The 22271-nt window shown below is 43.0% G+C and overlaps 1 protein-coding gene and 1 long non-coding RNA gene across 21 annotated transcripts in view; one reads left to right on the top strand and one right to left on the bottom strand.

Annotated features, from left to right (window-relative positions):
• LOC138738833 (uncharacterized) overlaps positions 1–22271 on the bottom strand; it is a 193950-nt gene that overhangs the window by 72095 nt on the left and 99584 nt on the right. For 8 of the 11 annotated variants that reach the window (XR_011341804.1, XR_011341805.1, XR_011341806.1 and 5 more), the window contains 2 exons: positions 8494–8690; positions 7127–7151 (listed from right to left, as the gene is read on the bottom strand). This is a non-coding gene — a long non-coding RNA (uncharacterized lncRNA). The remainder of the gene's footprint in view (positions 1–7126; positions 7152–8493; positions 8691–22271) is intronic. The other 3 variants (XR_011341798.1, XR_011341802.1, XR_011341807.1) reach the window with 1 other exon arrangement.
• The window catches only part of LOC138738824 (actin remodeling regulator NHS-like), a 443489-nt gene that overhangs the window by 337956 nt on the left and 83262 nt on the right, over positions 1–22271 (top strand). For all 10 annotated transcript variants that reach the window (XR_011341787.1, XR_011341788.1, XR_011341789.1 and 7 more), the window contains exon 2: positions 14122–14274. Coding sequence is in view for 7 of the 10 variants with exons in the window: in XM_069889837.1 (XP_069745938.1) it covers positions 14122–14274 (153 nt within the window). In the remaining 3 variants the exon portion in view is untranslated. The remainder of the gene's footprint in view (positions 1–14121; positions 14275–22271) is intronic.

Here is a 22271-nt window from a genome sequence, read left to right as displayed (position 1 = left end):
CAACCTCCCAGTCTGATTGCCATTGGTTCTGTACAGGCTTTAAACTGCCTATTAAAAGAGCCGATAGTGGTTTATTTTAAAATCCTGTGATTGCTGGGACTGGGCCCAAGAATGCAGTGCCTATGATTGGTAGTGGCCACGGGGGGTTGCAAACTCCAGGGAAGCAGAGGACTGGTGTAGGGCATCAGGAAACGGGCAAAACTACCCTCCACTTGAGAAGGAGAAGCAGAGGACATGACCCATGAGATGGTGACTGTGGCTGAAGAACACACAGGCAGCAGGCTGTTGGAGACTTGAGGTGAGGAATCCATGCAGGCTGCTGGTGACTCTGGTCAAGGGACTTGTACCAGGCTGCAGGCTGCTGAAGACTGGCTCGAGACTGGCTGAAGGAGCACAATGTATCAGAACTGAGATATGAGACGATGCGGAAGCCACTGAGGGCTTCCTAATCATCTCGGAGGTTTGGATGTAGAACTCGGGTTGCTGCTAATCTGGACTGAAGGCTGTGTGACTGTGGGAACACTTGTGGCAAATCCTTGGACATTCAGTGACTCTGGGGGGTTTCTTTTGCTTCTCTTTCTCTGACTCTTAAGGGATGCTGAAGGCAAACTTTACAGTAGACAAAATGAAATTTTGTGTTACATTACATTTTCTGTTTTATTGCATGACAATAAAAGAATCTTGAATCTTATTATTTGAAAATGTATTGATTTTTTTAAAAAAGTTACCCAGAATATAATCCTCTACATCCTTTGTGGTAGAGAATTCCCAAAATACTCTATTCCATGGATGTTATGCACTTGGTCTCCAGATACAAATCATTGATATAGATTGTGAACAGCAGTGTCCCTTGCACTGATCCAAATTAATCACAGCTTCCTAATCTGAAAATGGCCCATATATTCCTACTGTTTTTATTCTATTAACCAGTTCTCAACTTATGGCGGTATATTGCTTGAATACCATATGGTCTAATTTTATTTAAGTCACCAATATGCATCTTATTGAAAGCTTGCACAGATTTCAAATGTCCTTGACCATCTGGTTATATCTTATCTATTCTGCTAGAAATAATCTCAGATAATAGATATATCAAGCATTATTTTCCCTTTTCTGAATCCACATGAACTCCAGATATGTTATTATTTCTCACTGTTCTGTTACCACCTCCTAAATACAGAGTTGTGCATTTCTCCTACAACTGATGTCAGGATCACTGGTCCTGGTTTCTTTCACCCTCCTTCTGAAAATATTGGGTTGCATTTGTAATCTTGCAGACTTGATCTTTTAAAAGGAGCCATGGCCTGCAGAGGGAAGCTGAACCTGTCAGAAGGAATTCTCACCTTTACAGAGGGAACCCTGCATGTACTTCAGCTATTGCAGTCTTTCTCGTGGAAGTACTCCCATTGTGCGATTGGGTAGGGAGTTCCAGGATTAAGACATTGATGATGAAGAACTGACAATACAGTATATTTTTAAACCAAGTTCCTGAAAGACTCAGAGGAAGCCTGCAAATGATCGTGTTCTCAGGAATTTGTCTTTCATCGGGTTAGGTTTTGGAAAGTGCTGCCAGAGCAGCTTAGGCAAGAAACTGTAATGCATGTTAAATTGCTGTATACTGTGCATGAATGAATGTTTGGATGATATAGGCCATAACAGGCCATTGAATGTTAAGGGTAGGTAGTTAGATTTTTTTTTGCCAGTGATATTCATTGCCTTGCAAGAGTCTGGCATAACTTGTACTTCAATTTTCTTTAGATGCTCAAAGGCCCTTCCAATCCATGAGCCCATGCCCATCCCCCCAAAATGCACCAATTATCCTACCATCCGCGCATATTTTTGAAGGGTGAGAGGAAAATGGAGCACCTGGAGGAAATCCACGCAGATATGGGGAGAACATACAAACTCCTTACAGACAGCACCAGATTCTAACCCAGGGCACTAGCACTGTAATAACATTCCCATAACTGTGCCGCATTTATTAGCCTATGCCTGGATGTTGTCCATATTCTATAACATCCAGGCACGGGGGGCTGATTTGGGCAAGAAATTGTGAAAGGTATCAAACTGAGCAATCATCCATGCACATTCCCACTTCCAACCTCAGATGGAAGGAACCAGGTGTTTTCATGCTGGGCCTCCGTTTCGAGGCTGGCTGCAGAGGTGGATAAAAATGTTAAATGTGCCTGTTCATGAAGCAGCCCGAAAATGCAGCTCCAGCGCTGCTTTTATGCAGAGCAGCGCCTCAGTGAGTCATCTGGAGCTGTTGTAGGCAGGGCAACTGTTTCCGGGGCGCCGCCTGTCATAAATACGCAGCAGAGCAATGACCATCTTCCCTACCCATAATCCCCCACACAGCTGGAACCGCTCTGCGCTTCCAAGAATGGTTCCAGCTGCATGGGGGATTATGGGTAGGGAAGACACCCATTGCTCTGCCACGCTTTGAGACGCTGGCACTGATGAGCAGCCCCGACGGCCGAACCAACTCGGTGAGGTGCTGGAGTGCTGGTGGGGCTGTTACAGCCTGCACTAGCTGGCCCCTGCCGGCCGCCCCTGCCCTGATGGAGTCATGGAGGGAGAGGGCTGTGTGAGTTGGAGAGAGGAGGATATGGGTCGCAGGCTGACGGCATCATCACAATGTCATCAGCTTGCCCCTAGCCAGCCGCTTTCAGCAGCATTACATTCATGCTAGGCAGCGGAGTGTTGCACTTCGCCTCTGACCCTTTCTACAAGAGGGATTGTAGTCAATGCCTTGGAGCCGGCCAAGGCGCATTAATGGAGGTAAGTCTCCTGACATAAGGGCAGAGAATCCCAACCTTTCCACTGTATGAAAGAGCCTGTTGATAAAGCAGTTGCAAGCTGGTTGGGCTACCTCTCTCTGCATCACAAAAGAGATTGTGCTTCATAAGAACCCCATTGTTTGTATAATGCCTTGAAGCATCCAAAAGATTGTACAAGATTTTACCTGTGTGCAGACATGAGTTTGCTCACAATGTATTGCACTAGGAGCACACCAAGCTCTCAATTACATACTCTGTCCTCTGTCTCATATGGGAAAAACCTCTCTACAGGTGAAATAAAGCAGAAGTAGCATTTCTGAAGATTTGTTTGTAAGTTCAGTTGAGGTATTTGCTTTAACGTAGAAAATGACAATGGAGTGATTTGACACAGCCATTTCAAGACCTTCTAAAGGGCACTTAATGTTGTGAGGGATGTATTCTGTCTGTTACAGTGTTCTCCATTTACAAGCAAAGTCTGTGGTAAGATCACAAGCACATTTACAAGCTGGTTCAGTTTGTTTCATTAATCTTTGAGGATCATGATTTTATGGCTTGCAATATCCCCCTGCCCACCTGTTTGTGGAAAGTGAATTATTGGTGTCTTGGGCCAATATTATCCCTTTGCTGAGGAATCTGTCATTTATCTTGTTTAATGTGAAGATTGGTATCCGTATCTCAGCTGTTGTTTTTCATTCATTACCACTGTAACTACATTTTAATGTAATTACAGTCATTGGTTCTAATGTGCTTAGGAACATCATCCAGTTGTGAAATATATTTTGTAAACAGCAGTTTCCTTTTCAAAACATTTGAGTAGGCTGAATCATAGTCAGGATTTCTCAAGGTGAAATCTTTATATGTGACAGAGAAACCCCCAGAAACAATAGTGCACAGACAAAAAAAAGTACTAGATTCCAGACAGGTTTTAATCGGGAAAAATCACTGGGGTCTCCCTTTTCTGTATTGATGACGTTTACCAAGTGCATTGTTTAAATAGGGCTCAAAGAATTTTAGAAGACCCAGCACACAGTATCTTTGACCCACTACCATCAAGAAGGAGGTACAGGAGCATCCAAATCAGGACTGCCAGGCTAGAAAATAGTTTCTTCCTGCAGGCTGCAAGATGAATGAACCAAGTAATCATGTAATCCTATAATCAAGTAAATCATTCTGAATATATTTAGATCTATTTATTTTAAATTTTATATATATGATTATTATTTTGTGTGTGTGTGCATGCATGCATGTGCACAATAGTCTAAGGAAATGCCGTTTTGTCGGGTTGTATGTATACAGTCAGATAATAATCAATGAATTTGAGGTTCAGTACATTTCCTGATTCTGCCTGGAATATTGCTGAAATTACATTATGACTGCCAGCAGAGGGCAGGAGCAGGTTGAATAAAATGTTTTTCAAATTCAGTGGGGTAGCAAATTCAGGTAGTAAGGGATGTATTCGCTGAGGCAAGTGGTGGGGGGGGGGGGGGGGTGGGACAAATACAGACTTTGGATATAGATGGCTTTGTTTATTGGACTTTGTAAGTCTGTGAAAACTAAAATACAATAATAAAAAAGAAATTACACCTACACTGAAATTACCTCCCTTCAACTGGGGATGAGGACCTTTCCCTGTACAGCGGAATGGGGGATGGGGATGGGGGGACACAACCTCACCCTGCCCAGCAGAACAGGATATGGGGACAGGGGACCCAACCTCTCCCTGCCCAGCAGGGCAGTCTGGGGAATGCAACCTCTCCCTGCCCAGTGGGATGGGGAAATGGGGCTGGGGAACGTGACCACTCCCTGTTAAAACAAAACTTACAAGCAGCGGCTGGTGGCATGGGGGAATCAATGGCCATCTTGATCACCCATAATCCCACACGCAGCTGGAAGCACTCTGTGTTTCCCTGGTGCTGACTCTGGCAGAGTGGTTCCAACTGCAAGGGGGATTATGGGTAACTAAGATGGCCATTGCTCCCGCATTGAGCCGTTGCGTGAGCTGCCGGAAATAGTCTGTGTTAATAACCCAATTAAATTAAAGGTTCATAATTTTAGCCAACTATCCCTTTAATCGGGGTTATTAACAGACTATCAGTGTGGTTTCTCAGAACCACTAGCGCTGCACAAATTACAACATACCCATGCTGTGTTAATAGCCCCAATTAAAGGTGATAATTGGCTAAAATCGCTAATCTTAAATTTAAGTTTAGCAATTTTAGCCAATTATCACCTTTAATCAAGGTTATTAACAATGACTATGAGTGTATCTGATAGCCGCTGCATAAAGATGAAAATTAAAATATTTCTCATAATTCATTGTACACAAATGGGGGGGCCTTGAAATTATGGGGTCTGTAGTATTTGCTACTCTTGCTACTATGTTAATCCAGCCCTGGATAAAATATTTGATAATGAATTCAAGACTTGCATTCCATCATGGATATATGTGCTTCTGTCTCCCAGTCCTTAAGTATAATTATTACCATTCATCTCCACAGCTGTCTCCTCCCTTTATCTTTAGAGCTTCCCGAACCTCCAGAAACTAGACATTTTTCTTTCTCTCTACTTTATTCGTTCATAGTTTCCAGTACAGCATTGAAACCAGATAAACCACTCCTCCTTGTATCACCCTTTTGGTGAGTAATGGTTCACACTAATTTCTACCACCTTTTCCAGCTATTTTTAGCAGCTAGCCCACCCTATCTTGGCGTAAGCTGCTTACAGATGAGACCCCAGCAAAGGCAGCAAGGCAAACAATAGGGCATTAGCATTTGCTCACAGAATGAGGTCTTTCATTCCAAATCATCTAACATGTCCTCCTCCTACAAAGAACGTGGTTTCCCCTCCACCACCATCAACTCAGCCCTTACCTGCATCTCCATTTCCCATATTCTGCCCTGGCCATCTTCACCCCTAGATGCAACAAGGAGGGGATTCATCTTGTCCTCACCTACCACTCCACCAGTCTCCGCATCCAACATATTATGCTCTGCAATTTCTGTCACCTACAATGTGATCCCACCACCAATTACATCTCCCCTTCTTCTTCCCTCTCCACTTTCGAAGGAACCACTCCTTCCAACTAATTCCCCCCTTAGTACCTACCCCTGTGACCTCAGGAAGTGCTGCACTTTCCCCTCAACTCCTCCCTCACCACCTTTCGGGAGCCCATACAGTCCTTCCAAGTGAAGCATTGCTTCACTTGTGAATCTGCAGGGGTCATCTACTGCACCCTGTGCTTCAGTTTTGGCCTCCTCTACATCGGAGAGATTGGACGCAGACTGGGAATCTCCCAGTGGCTAACCAATTCAATTCTATGCCCCTCTCCCATGCCAAAATGCTTGTCCATGGCCTCATGCACTGCCAAACCGAGGCCATCCACAAATTGGAGGAGCAATATTCTGTCTGGGCACTCTCTGATCTAACACTAACCTCCAGTTTCTGTTAGGCTTGTCCCATCTCCCTCTCTTTCCCCATCCCTCTATTTTCTTTCCTCCAGCTCTCTGCCCCTTTCCTTCTCCACTGAGAGAGCTATCCCTTCCCCCATCACTTCCCAGCAGTTTTCTCACACATATACACCTATGACCTCTTGCCTGTGATCCTTCCCATGTCCCTCGCCCCCACCATTTTAATCAGGTGCTTGCTTGCTTTTTGCTCATACCTTGAGAAGGAATCAATCCTGAAACATTGGTCTTGTACCTTTACGTTTGCTACATAAAGAAGATTGAGATTCTCCATCATTTTTCTGTAAAGAACATTAGCATTGGCTGGACACAGAAATCAAAGGCACACACAATCCTTGTTCAGAAATATAACATTGTTCCTTCATTGTGCCAGATCTAAATTCTGGAACTCCTTGTCCAACAACATTAGTGACCACCTTTATCAGAAGCACTGCAGTGATTGAGGAAGATACTATGCTAATTCTTTCTCCAAGCTAATAAGAGAAAGATAATAAAAGCTGGCCTGCCAGTAAATCACAAAATAAGGAACTAGTGAAATTGCAATATGCAGGCAACATGAATTTGAACTATTTCCTGAATAAAGCTAAACTAACATAACATAGCAGATCACATGATCTGGCTGTGATCAGGTATCTTGATATTCATGTAATTATCATATAGCTGCTGTAATTTTAGCACAACCTTTCCTTTCTAATCACTGAGCCTAAATTGATGTCATGGCACTGTTATGAAGTGAAAAATAGCACAAGTAAAACCTAATTAACCTGGAGAATAGCAATTCAACTAAAGAAATATAAAGCTACCCATTCAAGGTTCTGTGAGTGTTCAAAAGCAAATTGTTGAGAGATGCTAATGGCACTGACAATGGAATTTTATGCTTACCTTTTTACACTTTGTATACTGTCCGCTGTAATAGTAATGGTAAAATAAATTGAAACAAATCTGGTAACATTATACAAAGCTATTGTTTTCCAGTTACAATGTCAAACAACACATTGCTTAATGTTATTCCTAAGAGCATATAATGATGGTGAAACAAATCAAATTGTCCTCTGCCACATATCAGGCTCCTGATTGCAGCTGCCATTGTTCTTAGATTGTGCATTCTGTCAACAATAGCCTACTCACAGATGATGGTTTGAGCTGCACCATAATCACTTGATTCCAGATCTCAATAATAGGGTCAAGAAAGATAAATTTCAGGGTGATATAAAAGTATGCGAACTTGATATCAAGGCAGCATATTGACTATATGTGCATCAAGCATCAAAAACCCTGGTAAAACTGTTGGATGCCAATCCTCCTGACCCCCAGAAGTTTATAGAAGAGCTCTTCATTCCTCTCCTATCATCTTCAGCTTTCATTAACAATCTTTCCAACATCATAAAAGCAGAGGGAAAATTTGCTGCTTATTGCATGTTGTTCCTTTCACAACTCCTTAGAAGATGAAGGTACCTCTACTTATATAAAAGACTTGGATGATATTCGGATTCAGGGTTATGAAGGTACCACATAACTGCCAGGCAATGATCCTCTCCATAGTCTGACCACTTCCCCATGATATTAAACCCCATTCCAGTTGGAAAATGCCCTAAATCAACTGAACAGAGATTTAATAAGATGATCTGTGTAAATGCTGTGGCCATAAAAGGCAGTTAAGAGTTGAGTATTTTGCAGTGAGTTAATGAACTGCAGACTGTTTAAAATCTTTCCACCGCCTACAAGAATCAGTGGCCACTTAAATGGATAAGGGCAACTCCGAAGTAAAGTATCTTGGCACCAACCAGGAGGAAGCAGTCAGCTGGATTGGTACCCCAAAACTTTTACCTCTTCTGTTACCAGTGCAACATGGCTATTGTGTGTATTACCTGCAACTTAAACTTCCAATTGCTTCTTCAACAGTTCTTCAATCGCATGACCTCTACCTCTCAGAAATGTAGGGGAGCTAATGTGTAGAGCATCACCTTCTATAGGTTCTCCTCTAACCATTCTGGGTTGGAAATATATAGCCATTACTAATCCTGAATCATGGAACAACAGTGCAAAGGGAGTAGCTTCATCAGATAGACTGCAGAGGTTCAAAACAGCAAGTCATCACCACCATCTCAAGGGCAGTTGGATATGGGCAATAAATGTTGGCCTTGTCCACATCCAATTTAAAAAATAACACTTTGAAACTGGTACCTTCAAGCTGAGTTCCTCAAGATAATTTTTAAAACAGAGGAGAGAGAGAAAAAACAAGTTTTCACCTCAGGCATTCTTTGGAGATCAAAGGCAACTTAATGTCTTCTCCAGAAATGTGAATTCTCAAGTAGCTAATGAGGCCAATGGTGGTGGAGAACATGGCAGGGAGGGAGGTAATTTGCAAGGTGGTTCACTCCTGATACTTGTGCAGGGTTTCTGTCTGTCCTTTTACTGCAAATCGTATTGAAGAATTCTCATCAAACTTGAAAATAAAAAGCACAAAATAATGATTAGAGCATGTGTCTAACATAGAAGCTAAATTTTTACTGAGTATATAAGAAATGCTTCTGTGGTTAGCTTCACATCAATTACATTTTGAAATATGAACCTGAGGAAATTACAATCTACGCATATGACATTAGTTTTTTAGACCCAGATGTTGCAAAGCAGCAGTTGTGGTTTAGACACCATCTGAATCTCATTCCTAATTTATACCATGAAATGAAACACAAAAGTCTGCAGATGCAGTGACTGAAGTAAAAGCACAATGCTGGAATAATTGAGCAAGTCACACATCGTACTCCTGAAACGTTGGTTATGTATCTTTATCATTGCTATATTAAGTATGCTGGAACATTTCAGAGGACTGCTCGGACCTCCGGCGGCGGCAGCAACAGGACCTCGGGCCTCTGGCGGCGGCAGCAACAGGACACCGGGCCTCCGGTGGCGGCAGCAACAGGACATCGGGCCTCCGGCGGCAGCAGCAACAGGACCTTGGGTCTCCGGCGGCGGCAGCAACAGGACCTCGGGCCTCCGGCTGAAGACCCAACTGCGCTGGGTGGGTCACATCTCCAGAATAGAGGATCATTGCCTTCCCAAGATCGTGTTCTATGGAGAGCTCTCCACTGGCCACCGAGACAGAGGTGCACCAAAGAAGAGGTATAAGGATTGCTTAAAGAAATCTCTTGGTGCCTGCCACATTGACCACCGCCAGTGGGCTGATCTCGCCTCCAACCGTGCATCTTGGCGCCTCACAGTTCGGCGGGCAGCAACCGCCTTTGAAGAAGACCGCAGAGCCCACCTCACTGACAAAAGACAAAGGAGGAAAACCCCAACACCCAACCCCAACCCACCAATTTTCCCTTGCAACCGCAGCAACCGTGCCTGCCTGTCCCGCATCGGACTTGTCAGTCACCAACGAGCCTGCAGCAGACGTGGACATACCCCTCCATAAATCTTCGTCCGCGAAGCCAAGCCAAAGAAGAAGAAGAATTAAGTATTCTGAATGAACTGCTGAATTTCTCCAGCCTTGTGTTTTTACTTATACCATGAAATTTCAGAGTACAGTACTTTGTAGTGATATGTTATCATAAGTGCATTGGTCTCTGAGAATAACTTTGGGGAAGGATACAGAACAATGATAGCAATTTCTAGATTTCTGTTTGTAACTGCTCATTTCTGAATTTCACAAAATCAGTTTTACAGTAGAATTATAGTGAACATTGGCTGGTTTACCACAATTAACGCTGTAAAATCTGGTCATTGTAATTCCAGGTTTACATGCACAGTTTTGTCCCTACTGTTTGGTGTTTTGATTGAACAAGATTAATTGAATAAAGTAAATGTTCCACAGCTCTGTTTGCAGTCAGTGGGAAGGCAGAAATCAGCGTGCTCAATTACCATTCAGTGCAATTTCTCCGTTGAACGTGCTTGTTTTTGCTTCTAAATCCACGCCACCTGTAATTTTAAACCATTCTGCTCTATATTTTAAAATCTTATTTACAACTCATGTTTTTTTAAAATAGTTATCTTATTTTTGGAGTTTTCCACAGACTATGCTAGAATTAATAATCAGCTTTAAGCAATGTCCTCCCTTGTTCTATCTGCAGTGCTCTTTCACTTGCTGTGAATGTGTTCTGCTTTTTCACTTTAGCAGACAGATACTCTCTTCTGTGAGGAGAGCAAGGAAGAGTTAGCGTCATTGTTTATGAAACTACTGATCAGGGTCATTAGAACAGACTGTCAATGGCTATTGCAGACAAAGAATTATTGAAGGATTTCAGCAGGTAGAGTTAAAAATATTACTCGAGTCGATAAAGAGATGGAAACAGTGAAATCATACCGTGGGGGTTATCTAAAATTAGAAACAAAAATCAATGTTCATGCCTTTAGATTTAGGGCTGTCCAGGAGGAATTGAATGGCAGCGCTGCAGGAGCTGCTGTAACAGCAGTGCTGCCACTGGTGCAGACCCACGGTGGGGGGATGGGGGGGTGGATATGAGTCTCAATACTCCCATGGGGTCCAACTGACAAATCCAACTGCCGAGAACTCCATTCAGGATTTGAATGGCCCATTAAAGGAGCCAACAATAGTTTTATTTAAAATCCCACAACTGGGGGGGGGTGGGGGGTCTGTGCCAAGATAGCAGTGCCTGTGATTGGCAGCAATCTCAATGGAAGAAGAGGACTGGCGCAGGGCACCAGAAAATGGGAAGACCACACCCCCCCTCCCCCCATGAGGAGAGGCAGAGGAGACGAGCAATGGGATGGTGGCCACAGCAACAGACTAGTGAGGAGTTCTGCAGCTGAAAGAACCACAAAGGCTGCTGGTGACTCGAGGCAAGGAACCCACGGAGGCTGCAGGCTGCTGGAGTCTGCAGTCAGGGGACTCGCAGCAGATTGTGGACTGCTAGAGATGGCTCAAACTGGCTGAAAGGGCACCAAGTATCAAATCTGAGATGTGAGAGGGGCCAAGTGTGCTGAAGGGTTCCTAATCATATCGGACGTTTGGATCTGGAGCTTGGGTTGCCTATGGTTTGGAATGGACTCTTGTGTGTCTGCAGAGGCTACAGGGGTGCTAGATGCAAATCTATGGATACTCGGTGACTCTGGGGGAAACCAGAGATGCAAACCATTAATTATCCACAGAAAGGATGGCCAGATTACAGATTACTAAGCAGTATTTAAAAGAGCCTGCAGAGTCCTGGAAAAAGGTCTTGTGAACAGATGGGACCAAGATTAACCTGTATCAGAATGATAGCAAGAGCTAAGTGTGGAGGTGAGAAGGAACTATCCAAGATCCAAAGCATACCACCTTTCCATGGTTTGCATCTTGCAGTGTAGCTCTGTATTTCTGTTCATGAAGTCTTCTGCGGAGAGTAGTCATTGAAATATCCACAACTTCTGCAGTGTGCTTCTGATCTGTTGGACATGCGTTTGGGAATTTTTCTTCATTATGATGAGAATTCTTCTGTCACCAGCAGTGGAGGTCTTCCTTGGAATGCCTGTCCCTTTGTGATTATTGAGCTCACTAGTACTCTTTCTTTTTAATGATCCAAACTGTTGATTTTGGTAATCCTAAGGTTTGGGTGATGTATCTTACTGTTCTTGTTTATCAGCCTCATAATGACTTATTTCACTTTCATTGGCACAACTCTGGTCCTCGTATTGAAAAATAACAACAACAGACACCAAAGATTATCAAAAGCTTAGAAACAAGCCTAGCTCTCTTATACCTGCACCAATTAACCTATTAAACATACCTGAGTACTCACAATCACACATGAAGCCAAATATCCCAAACATTATGGTGCCCTGAAATGAGGGAACTATGTATAAAAAGTGCTTAAACTTCTACATGGTCAAACCAAAATGTATGCACATCTTTAAATTACATGTAAATTGTTTGATTACAAATTGAAAACTGTGGAACACCTGGCAAGTAAAGGAAAAAAGTGTCTTTATCTCAAATATTATGGAGGACACTATATATCTGGAATGGGGCATGAATCTACAATACACTGACTAAGACATGAGAACATTAACTGTTGAATCACAGCTAATACCAACCCCTTAACAAACAGGCTCGAGTTCTAAGTTAGAACTTTGTGACTCAATCCCAAATTGTGATGTTCTATGAATTGAAGACACCAAGGAATCTCATCAACAGATTTGATGACCTGCAAATTATAAAACTGCAATCTGCAAGGGTCTGCGCCTTAATTGCACATATTGATTTGCAATAAAAGTACTTTTTGGGATTTTCCCTGACTTCCTTCCCATTGTTAATAGGGGACAGTTGGGGTTTTTTTTGCTGAATTGTTATGGGATAGTTATGGAATGTTTCAAATTGATGGATAAAGAATTATTATGGGACAGGTATTGTAAGCTAATGGTTGAACATTTAATTATCTCTGTAAGTGACAATTGCTTTATTTATGCCAATAGTAGTTTGAGTTGCATTTCTCTACCTTCTGTGAATACTTATGATCAGGCTATTATTATTTATTGCCTTATGACAAGAGGTCATAATTCATTCAAAACCTTAACTAGTTGGAACATTTTATATTTAGTGTTAGAGAAAATCTGTAATTAATGATAATTAAGGAAGAAACATTCAGTCAAAATTATTTAATGCAGTGGTTCTCATCCTTTTTCTTTCCACTCACATGGGTATGTGGGTGGAAAGAAAAAGGTTGAAAACCATTGTTTTAATCGTACCTAATTGATTCATCATGTGTAGGGCTTCATAACTCCAAAGGAAATGGGCCAATGACAATTTTTCTCAAGCAAAATATTTCAGTCACAATTGGGTCTAGAGCAGTGACTCTCAACTCACATACCACCTTAAGCAATCCTTTATCAATCACAGAGCACCAATGGCAGAGGGATTCCTTAAAGTGGTATGTGAGTGGAAAGAAAAAGGTTGATAACCACTGATATAACGTTTTACATTTGTTATGCAATACATTTATTTTCACTTTTTTTTCCCATTTACTTATCGTTCTACCTGGCCTGCATCCCTGTCCAAATATAGAATCAAAGAAGATTACAGCACTGACAGAGGCTACTCAACCTGTCATAAGATTTGTTATGCTGATTACCAGTGCACATTCTTTACTGAAAGAAAGATCAGATATATTGAAATCTCTCCACCTTCCCAGCCCACCATACCCCAGGAATAATTAGAACATGGAAGCACTCCCACTGGCTGAAGATCAGATTATAAGGCATAGGTTGGAAGTCAAACCTGAGAGAAATGTGGTCTCTATTTAGGAGATAAAATGTGGTGTCTATTTAGGAGATAAAATGTGGTGTCTATTTAGGAGAGTGCCAATCCTAAATCTACTACTCTAAATCTCAAGGCTATTTACCCTAGTTGTAATCTTTCTCCCTCTATATTACATCATTTTATCTTTCCATAAGATGCCCTCTCATTCTTCTGAATTCCAGTAAGTACTGGAATTCTTTCCTCGTAGGCCAAACCCCTCATTTCTGGAATCAACCTGGTGAACCTCCTCTGCACCACCTTCAAGCCAGTGTGTACTTTTCCTGGTAAAGAAATCAGAATTATACACAGTACTCCAGGTGCAGCAGAATTTCCCTGCTCTTAAATTCAATCCCTCTAAAAATAAAGGCCAACAATTCATTTGTCATCTTGATTACATGCGCAAATCAAACTTTTGTGATTCTTATACAAGCACTCCCAACTCCCTCTGCACAACAGCATGCTGTAATCTTTCAATATTTAGACAATAATCTGATTGTCTCTTCCAAAGAAAATCGCTCTTAATTTACCAATATTATACTCCATCTGCCAGAATCTTGTTTTGTTAACTAGTCTTTCTATTGCTGAATGCATCATAACAATGGGCGTACAGTATGAGAACTAACTTGGTGTTTTTGTGTTTCAGCGGTGTCAAACCTGGACAGGGAGAGTAAGCTAACAGTCCACTTCCAAATTCCATGGCATCAGCAGGAAGAGCTATTTCATTCTTCAAACAGACCACCATGTATAGACGAACTTCACCAATGTGCCATACAAAAACTACAGTCCCAACCTAGAGGTAAACATTATTGTGTGCATGTACTTTATAATTAGGGACAGTGTTGATTTACTTCACTGTCCTTTCATATTAGGCTCAGGACCTCCATTTAATATTAGATGGTTGCATGAAAATGAAGTGTATGACTAGGAATCAGGTGGGTGGAATTAAATGAGGTGTCATGGGCAGAGAAAGATCCCTCTGCAGACCTGAGAGGTCAAATGAATGGTTTCTATGATGTAACAATTGATGATTTTCTATTAACAGTGGCCAATTAGAATTTCTCATTAAAGGTAAAAAAGCCATGTTCCTTTTTAATGAAATATTTCATTGAGTATTCATCATATCTTTGTATATTTTTCAAGTTTTGGACTAATTGTGCATTACATATCAACCTTGAAGTTTCCCAGTGCATGATCACAGTACCAAACCTAGATTTGTTCACCTAGGGTCTGAAAAATACCATGCAAAATAACTGAGGACCCCTTCCACCTGCACACAGCATCTTTCACCTGCACCCATCTGGAAATGGATGCAGAAGTACCAAAGTCAGCACCACTCGGCTGAGGAACAGCTTCTTCCCATGGCAGTGAGAACAATGAATGACTAAAGGAACTGCTCACACTAACCATTTGAGAGTCTCATATCTGCACAACAATATTTATTTATTTACTTGGGTTTATGAATGCGTCCTGCATATGTATTGTTTGTATGTGTGTTATGTCTGGTTGTGTGTTTGCGTGTTTTGCAATGAGGACCAGAGAACGTTGTTTCATCGGGTTGTACTTGTGTAAGCAGATGACAAAAAGCTTGACTTGACTTGGTCCTGGAATCTTTGCAAAGAACAGCAAACAGTGCAGATTCTCCATCAACAGGAGACAAAAGACAACTGAGAATAAGGTATACCTGGAGAAGCCCCCTGAAAGTTGGTGAATTGAAACCAGTGTACAAACAGTCTCTCTCTTTGGCTTGGCTTTGCGGATGAAGATATATGGAGGGGTATATCCACGTCTGCTGCAGGGTCGTTGGTGACTGACAAGTCCGATGTGGGACAGGCAGGCACGGTTGCAGCGGTTGCAAGGGAAAATTGGCTGGTTGGGGTTGGGTGTTGGGTTTTTCCTCCTTTGTCTTTTGTCAGTGAGGTGGCCTCTGCGGTCTTCTTCAAAGGAGGTTGCTGCCCGCTGAACTGTGAGGCGCCAAGATGCACGGTTGGAGGCAATATCAGCCCACTGGCGGTGGTCAATGTGGCAGGCACCGAGATTTCTTTAAGCAGTCCTTGTACCTCATCTTTGGTGCACCTCTGTCTTAGTGGCCAGTGGAGAGCTCCCCATAGAACATGATCTTGGGAAGGCAATGGCCCTCCATTCTGGAGAAGTGACCCACCCAGCACAGTTGGGTCTTCAGCAGCATGGATTCGATGCTTGCAGTCTCTGCCAGCTCGAGTACTTCGATGTTGGTGATGAAGTCATTCCAATGAATGTTGAGGATGGAGCGGAGACAGTGCTGATGGAAGCGTTCTAGGAGCCGTAGGTGATGCCGGTAGATGACCCATGATTCAGAGCCAAACAGGAGCGTGGGTATGACAACGGCTCTGTACACGTTGACCTTTGTGTGTTTCTTCAGGTGGTTGTTTTTCCAGACTCTTTTGTGTAGTCTTCCAAAGGCGCTATTTGCCTTGGCGAATCTGTTGTCTATCTCTTTGTTGATCCTTGCATCAGATGAAATGGTGCAGCCGAGGTAGGTATACTGGTTGACCGTTTTGAGTTCTGTGTGCCCGATGGAGATGTGGGGGGGGGGGGGACTGGTGGTCATGGTGGGGAGATGGCTGATGGAGGACCTCAGTTTTCTTCAGGCTGACTTCCAGGCCAAACATTTTGGCAGTTTCCGCAAAACAGGACGTCATGCGCTGAAGAGCTGGCTCTGAATGGGCAACTAAAGCACCATTGTCTGCAAAGAGTAGTTCACGGACAAGTTGCTCTTGTGTCTTGGTGTGAGCTTGCAGGTGCCTCAGATTGAAGAGACTGCCATCTGTGTTACAGAAAGGCACAGTGGGATAGCTGGTACATCTGTTGCCTCACTGCTTCAGTTACCTAGATTTATTTCTTAACTCTGGTGTGAAGTTCACATATTCTTCCTGTGACTCCATGGGTTTCCCCATGAATTCCAATTCCCTTCCACCTCCCAATGACCTATGGGTTGGTAGATTGTAGAATTTTGGGGTGTTGATGAGAATTTGAGGGGAAAAAAGTCAGAAATGGGAATGCACCTCATCCTACTATCATGAATGACCTAATTGTTTTAGCAGTATATTCATGCTTATAAACTCCTTATGATTCAGTTACCAACTGATGTTCTCCGGCCAGGCTGTTATTCAATGAATAGTTATATAGGTGCAGTGGTTTCAGAATCATCTGGCAGAAAGTCAACATCCAAACAGAAACAACTGGTGAATTGTCTTTGGAACTGTATCATCAAGTACATACAAGATGGTCTGAATTGTTGGATGTGCCAGCTTTTGTTGAAACTTTAAAACTAGCTGGAAGAGAAAGGTCCCATGATGCAGATCAAAGAACAGGGAGAGAGAGAGAGACTTCTCTTTGGTACCTTGCTGAGTACCTTGCACTTCATCTAATCATTAAATTGTGACTCTCTGGTCATTATCACATTGACAATTGGCTGTGCTTACTGTGAAAAGATTGGTGGTCCAATTCCCAACTCACAAGTCACTGGAAGGAACACATTTTGAAAGATATTGAATTAGTTGTGCAAAGTTTTGGTGTTTCCAAGGCCATCAAAAGCACTGTAAAAATGACACTCTGTCTTGGTTAGTATTAATAGCAAAGCTCAGGTCTGCAATTTATCTCAAAGCTGAAATATGATATTTATACATTGGTCCGACATGCATGGGTGCCTTTTGTGTGTTTTAATGTATCCACTTTTTACACCTGAGAAAATAACATTCGAACTACCATTGACAAGTTCTGGATGTTGCTGGGTTGAATAAAGAACAGTAGAAAGAGAGAGTAAAATTTTTGGTAGTTTTGGTGAATCTTTACACTTCTAGCCAGGACTTAGGCTTATGGTATTGTTTTTTTCTTACACTAGTGTTCAATAATGTTGGGCACCTTTCCTTAATATTACTTTGCTTCCTAAATGAAAGAACACTTCTCACCTCATGTATCAGCGCCTCTAAAACTTCATCAAAAATAAATATGGGCTCTTCTTGTACCAGTTTTGCACCCAGTCATGTAGACAAATGCATGCCTCCATTCCCAGCATTTAAGAGACATTTGTTGAATTTGATGGTATAGCTAAGGCCTGCTGTGCCCTAATGCCCTTAACTGGGGTGCACATGACTTTTAAGACAAGTGTGGACAAGAGGAAACCTATGGTATTCAGGTTCAGCAGAATTTTATCAGTGACAATGAATCATCGTAATAGGGTAATGACTTTCAAGTCAAGTTTATTGTCATCTGATTGTACAAGAACAACCCGACGAAACAATGTTGTTCAGTCCTCGGTGGAAACATGCAGACATACAACTAGACATAACTCATACAGGCAAATAATACATATGGTATACAGGACAAATATTTCATCTGTACAAATAAATAATAAAGATTGGTACATACAAGAGTCTCAGATGGTTAGTGCGAACAGTTCCTTTGGTCATTCAGCATTCTCACTGCCCATGGGAAGAAGCTGTTTCCTTAGCCTGGTGATGCTGGCTCTGAGACTCCTTTTTATTGTGATACACATCATACAATGTACATATGCCCAAAACTTTTACTTTCTGCAGCCGAACAGTCGCTTATAGAGAAAAATTAAAATAGTAAACTATTTGAATTAAGTTAAAAGAAATAATGAATACATAAGACAGATAATATTCACAATAATTCAGGTGCACAAAACTGACTTGCAATAGTGCAGAGTCTATGATGAGTATATCAAGGGGAGGGTCAAGAGTCCGATGTCCATTGGAAAGAAACTGTTTTTGAACCAAGAGTTGCTGGTTTTCAGGCTTCTGTACCTTCTTCCCAAAGGTATCAGGCAGCACTTCACATCTGCAGTGAATGGGAGGTCAGAGCCTATGATGGACCTGATTATACTTGCTACCTTCTGCAGCCTTCTGCATTCCTGGGCTCTTGATTTGCCAAACCGGACTGTGATGCAACCTGTCAGTATACTTTCCACCGTGTATCTATACAAATTTGAAATAGTATCTGACGGCATGACAAATCTCCTCAGAATCTTTAAAAAGTAGATGCGTTAGTGTGAATTCTTCACAGTTGCCTTGATGTGCTGGCTCCAGAAAAAATCTTCTGATGTATGGACTCCCAGGACCATGAAGGTTCTGACTCTCTCTGCCTCCTTCCCACCAATGCAAACAGGTATGGGTCCCTCTGTCATTCTGTCCTAAAATCAACAGTATGTCGCTTGGTCTCAGTGACTAAGAATAAAATTGTTGTTCAGCCACCATGCAACCAGATTTTCGTCTTCATCCCATTTTCTGACTCATCATTTCCAGTTATTCAGCCAACAATGTTCATGTTATCAGCAAATATATAGATCAAGTTGGAGTTGAATTTGGGTGCACAAGGACTAGAGTAGGGGACTAAATCATTAATCAAAAACCATCCAGATCATGTATCAAGTTCCGTCCAGGCTGGAGGGTACAAACTCATGAAACAACTCCACCAGTGTCACCAAGTCCAACTCAAGCAATTCATGAACCAGGCATGGTAGGAGGTGCCATCCCACTGAGGGAGTTTAGCCAGGGTTCAAACCAAAGGGGAAGGAAAAACAGAGCCAGATCCCAAATGTCAAACAGCTGGCCAGACTGCTGACAAGAATGGGGGTGGGGGGGGAGTGGTGGGGGAGTGGTGGTGAGGAGCTGCGCTGCTTAATTTTCCAGACAGATGAGGCATGTCTGACATTGCACTCCACCACCGTCAACCTCTCTACACCTAAGAGAGGAAGAAAGCAGTGTGGTGGGATCCTCGCGAGATCATGTACTCCGTGCCAAGAAAACAGCAAGTGCAGTGCAACGCCCTTCCTGCTCCCCACCCCCAGGTTTTGATTGACAGCTAGTGCTCACTGCTGCCATCCTATTTCCTTCTGGTTCATCACCTGACCCCGGTATGATCTGACGGGCTGGGCCCAAGAACATAGGCATGGCTGGGGCTGAGAAGGGAAGTGTTTGGGGTCTGCAGCCACTGAGAGGAGGCCAGTAAACCCTCTGTATGGTTTGCCAACGAAGGGTTTGGCTCAAAGGATGACTTTCAGTTTTGGCACTAAATTCCCCAGGAACATGCAGTTCCTGTTTGTCCACACTCCAGGCTGGAACTACTCTGACTAAGACCACTCAGACTGGGATTACTTTATACCACAGGCCCCACAGGGCAGACGATATCCCAGGCCAATCAGCGATCCGCCACATTCAGTACAAATCCTGTAGATGCTAACTTCAGACCATTGGCTGTTCAGCCAAGCACAACCACCAAATGTCTGAATCTACAGTTCCTCTCATACTTGAGAAGGGTTACTAGTGCAACAACACAATAAGGTAAAACTCACCTGTCTCATGATGTCTAAACCCAGATCACATTCCCTGTTAGTGGGTAAACAATCCAACGCTTGGTGAATTCTGCTTCACAATGATAGAAAGGTCAAAGTGCAACTTTGCTATGAATGGTTGGCTGCCACAAGCCGACTATCCCTGCGGTACCTTTTCTGACACCTCCTGCTTGAAACCAAAAAGTTCAAAATGATTGTGAGGCTCCGCTTTCACAGTCTGATTCATACTGAAAATCAAGATCAAGTGAGCTTTTACCCTTATGCCCCAAGGGAGGTTTCCATTTTCCTCAAGCTCACCTTGGGACACCTGCATTACAGTGTGACAGGTATGCAACCCAGTCATACTTCCCACCTATCATGCATCCAGAATCAAGAGCTCCACAGGGCTCATGCCACTGGGTAAGTGAAGAAATGATCAGAATCAGAATTTATTACAGCAGCATCAGAATGCAAACATTCAGATAAACCACCTGACAAAATCAATAAAAAAGTGCAAGAAAAAGTCAAAGTTCGGCAGTGTCTATTGTTCATTGTTCATTGAGGACTCCAATGGCAGCAAGGAAGAAGCTGTTCTTGTGCCACTGAGTGCTTGTCTTCAGGTTCCTGTCCCTTGTTCCCAATGGTAGCAGAGTGAAGAGGCCATGGCCTGGGTGGTGGGGGTCCTTGAGGAAAGAGGCTGCTTTCTTAAGACACCACCTCATGTAGATGTCCTCGATGGAGTGAAGATTTGTACCCTTGATATCAAGGAATTAGTTAACAACCATCTGGAGTTTTTTTCTTGTACTGAGTGTTGATACCACCGTACCAGATAGTGATGCAACCAGCCAGAATGCTTCCCACAGAACACCTGTAGAAGTTTTTGAGTGTCTTCAGTAATATACCAAACTCTTCACCAAGTATAGCTGCTGGAGAGCCTTCTTCATGATTACATTGACATGGAGACTCGAGCACAGATCCTCGGAGATGTCGACATCCAGGAATTTGAAGTTCTTGATCATTTCCACTGCTGAGCCCTTGATGAGGACTGGTTCGTGTTCTCCACAATCATCTCTTTGGTTTTGCTAACTGAGTGCAAAGTTGTTGGTGGACTCTGCTCAATTAGCTGATCTATCTCCCTCCTGTACAGTTCCTCATTGTTGCCTGTGATTCTGCCAACAAATGTGGTGACATTAGCAATTTTGATTGCATTTGAATTGTGCGTAGACATGCGGTCATGGGTGTAGAGTGTGTAGAGCAGTGGACTGAGCACGCATCCTTGAGGTGTGCATCTGTTGATAGTCAGGGAGGAGGAGACATTCTTTCTAATTTGTACTGACTGTGGTCTTCTGATGAGAAAGTTAAGGATCAAGTTGCAGAGGTGGGTACAGAAGCCTTCAGTTTGTAGCTTCTTGACCAGCACTGAGGGAGTAATGGTGTTGAAGGAAGAAAAGCAGTTTTTGAGGTGATCCAGAGGTGAATGGAGAGTCAGTGATATTGTGTCTGGTGTAGAGTGATTATGATAATAGGAGAATTGCAGAGGTCCAGAACTCTGCCTAGGTACAGTACATGTTAATTCTGGCCATGACCACCCTCTCAAAGCATTTCATCACAGTAGATGTTAGTGCTACCGAATGATAATCATTGAGGCAGCTCAGTCTGCTCTTCTTGGGTACTGGGATGATTGATGCCCTTTTGAAGGAGGTGGGAACCTCTGACTTCAGTAATGAGAGGTTGAAAATGTCCGTGAACACTCTGGCTGGTTGGTTTTCAGTACCCTGCCAGGTACGTCGTCAGGGCCTGTCGCCTTGCGAGGGTTCACCTTCATGAATGATGTTCTAGAAACATATAACACAGGTTCCTAGCCTTTGCAGGGATTCTCGAGGCCACTGTTGATCTCCTTCTCAAAGCAGACATAGAAAATATTCAGCTCATTGGGTAGTGAAGCATCGCAGCCACCTATTATGTTCACCCTCATTTTGTAGGCTATAATGGCCTGCATTCCCTGCCATAGCTGGCGTGTATCTGTCTCTAGCTTCCTCTGGAATTGCCACTTTGATTCAGAGATGGCCTTCTGCAAGTCATACCTGGACTTCTTGTAGAGATCTGGATCCCTAGCCTTAAATTGCAAGGTTTATGGTTGGGGAACTCCCAGTTTGTGAACGTGGACCTAAACCATTGGTGTATCTAGGGTAAAGCAGCCCTGGGCGTCACTAAAAGGTGGACGCCACTATCCTTGCCTCGCCCGCCCAATATTTTTGCTCACTGTTTTAACCTGCTGTGCTGAGTTTCTCCAGCATTGTTTCACAGTGTCTGCAGACTTTGGAATTTTACTCCCAGGAGGGTGTTTTGGTTTGATTTGCTTAGCAGCCCATACCCATCACTACCCAGGGGTGGCACCACCCAGGGCTCCCACGGTGATTGATTTTGGGGATGGTTCAGGGTGCCGCAGTCCGGCATGCTGC

Source organism: Narcine bancroftii, chromosome 7 (genome assembly GCF_036971445.1).
Source record: "Narcine bancroftii isolate sNarBan1 chromosome 7, sNarBan1.hap1, whole genome shotgun sequence".
Taxonomy (NCBI): domain Eukaryota; kingdom Metazoa; phylum Chordata; class Chondrichthyes; order Torpediniformes; family Narcinidae; genus Narcine; species Narcine bancroftii.
This window is presented reverse-complemented; position numbering and strand designations above follow the sequence as displayed.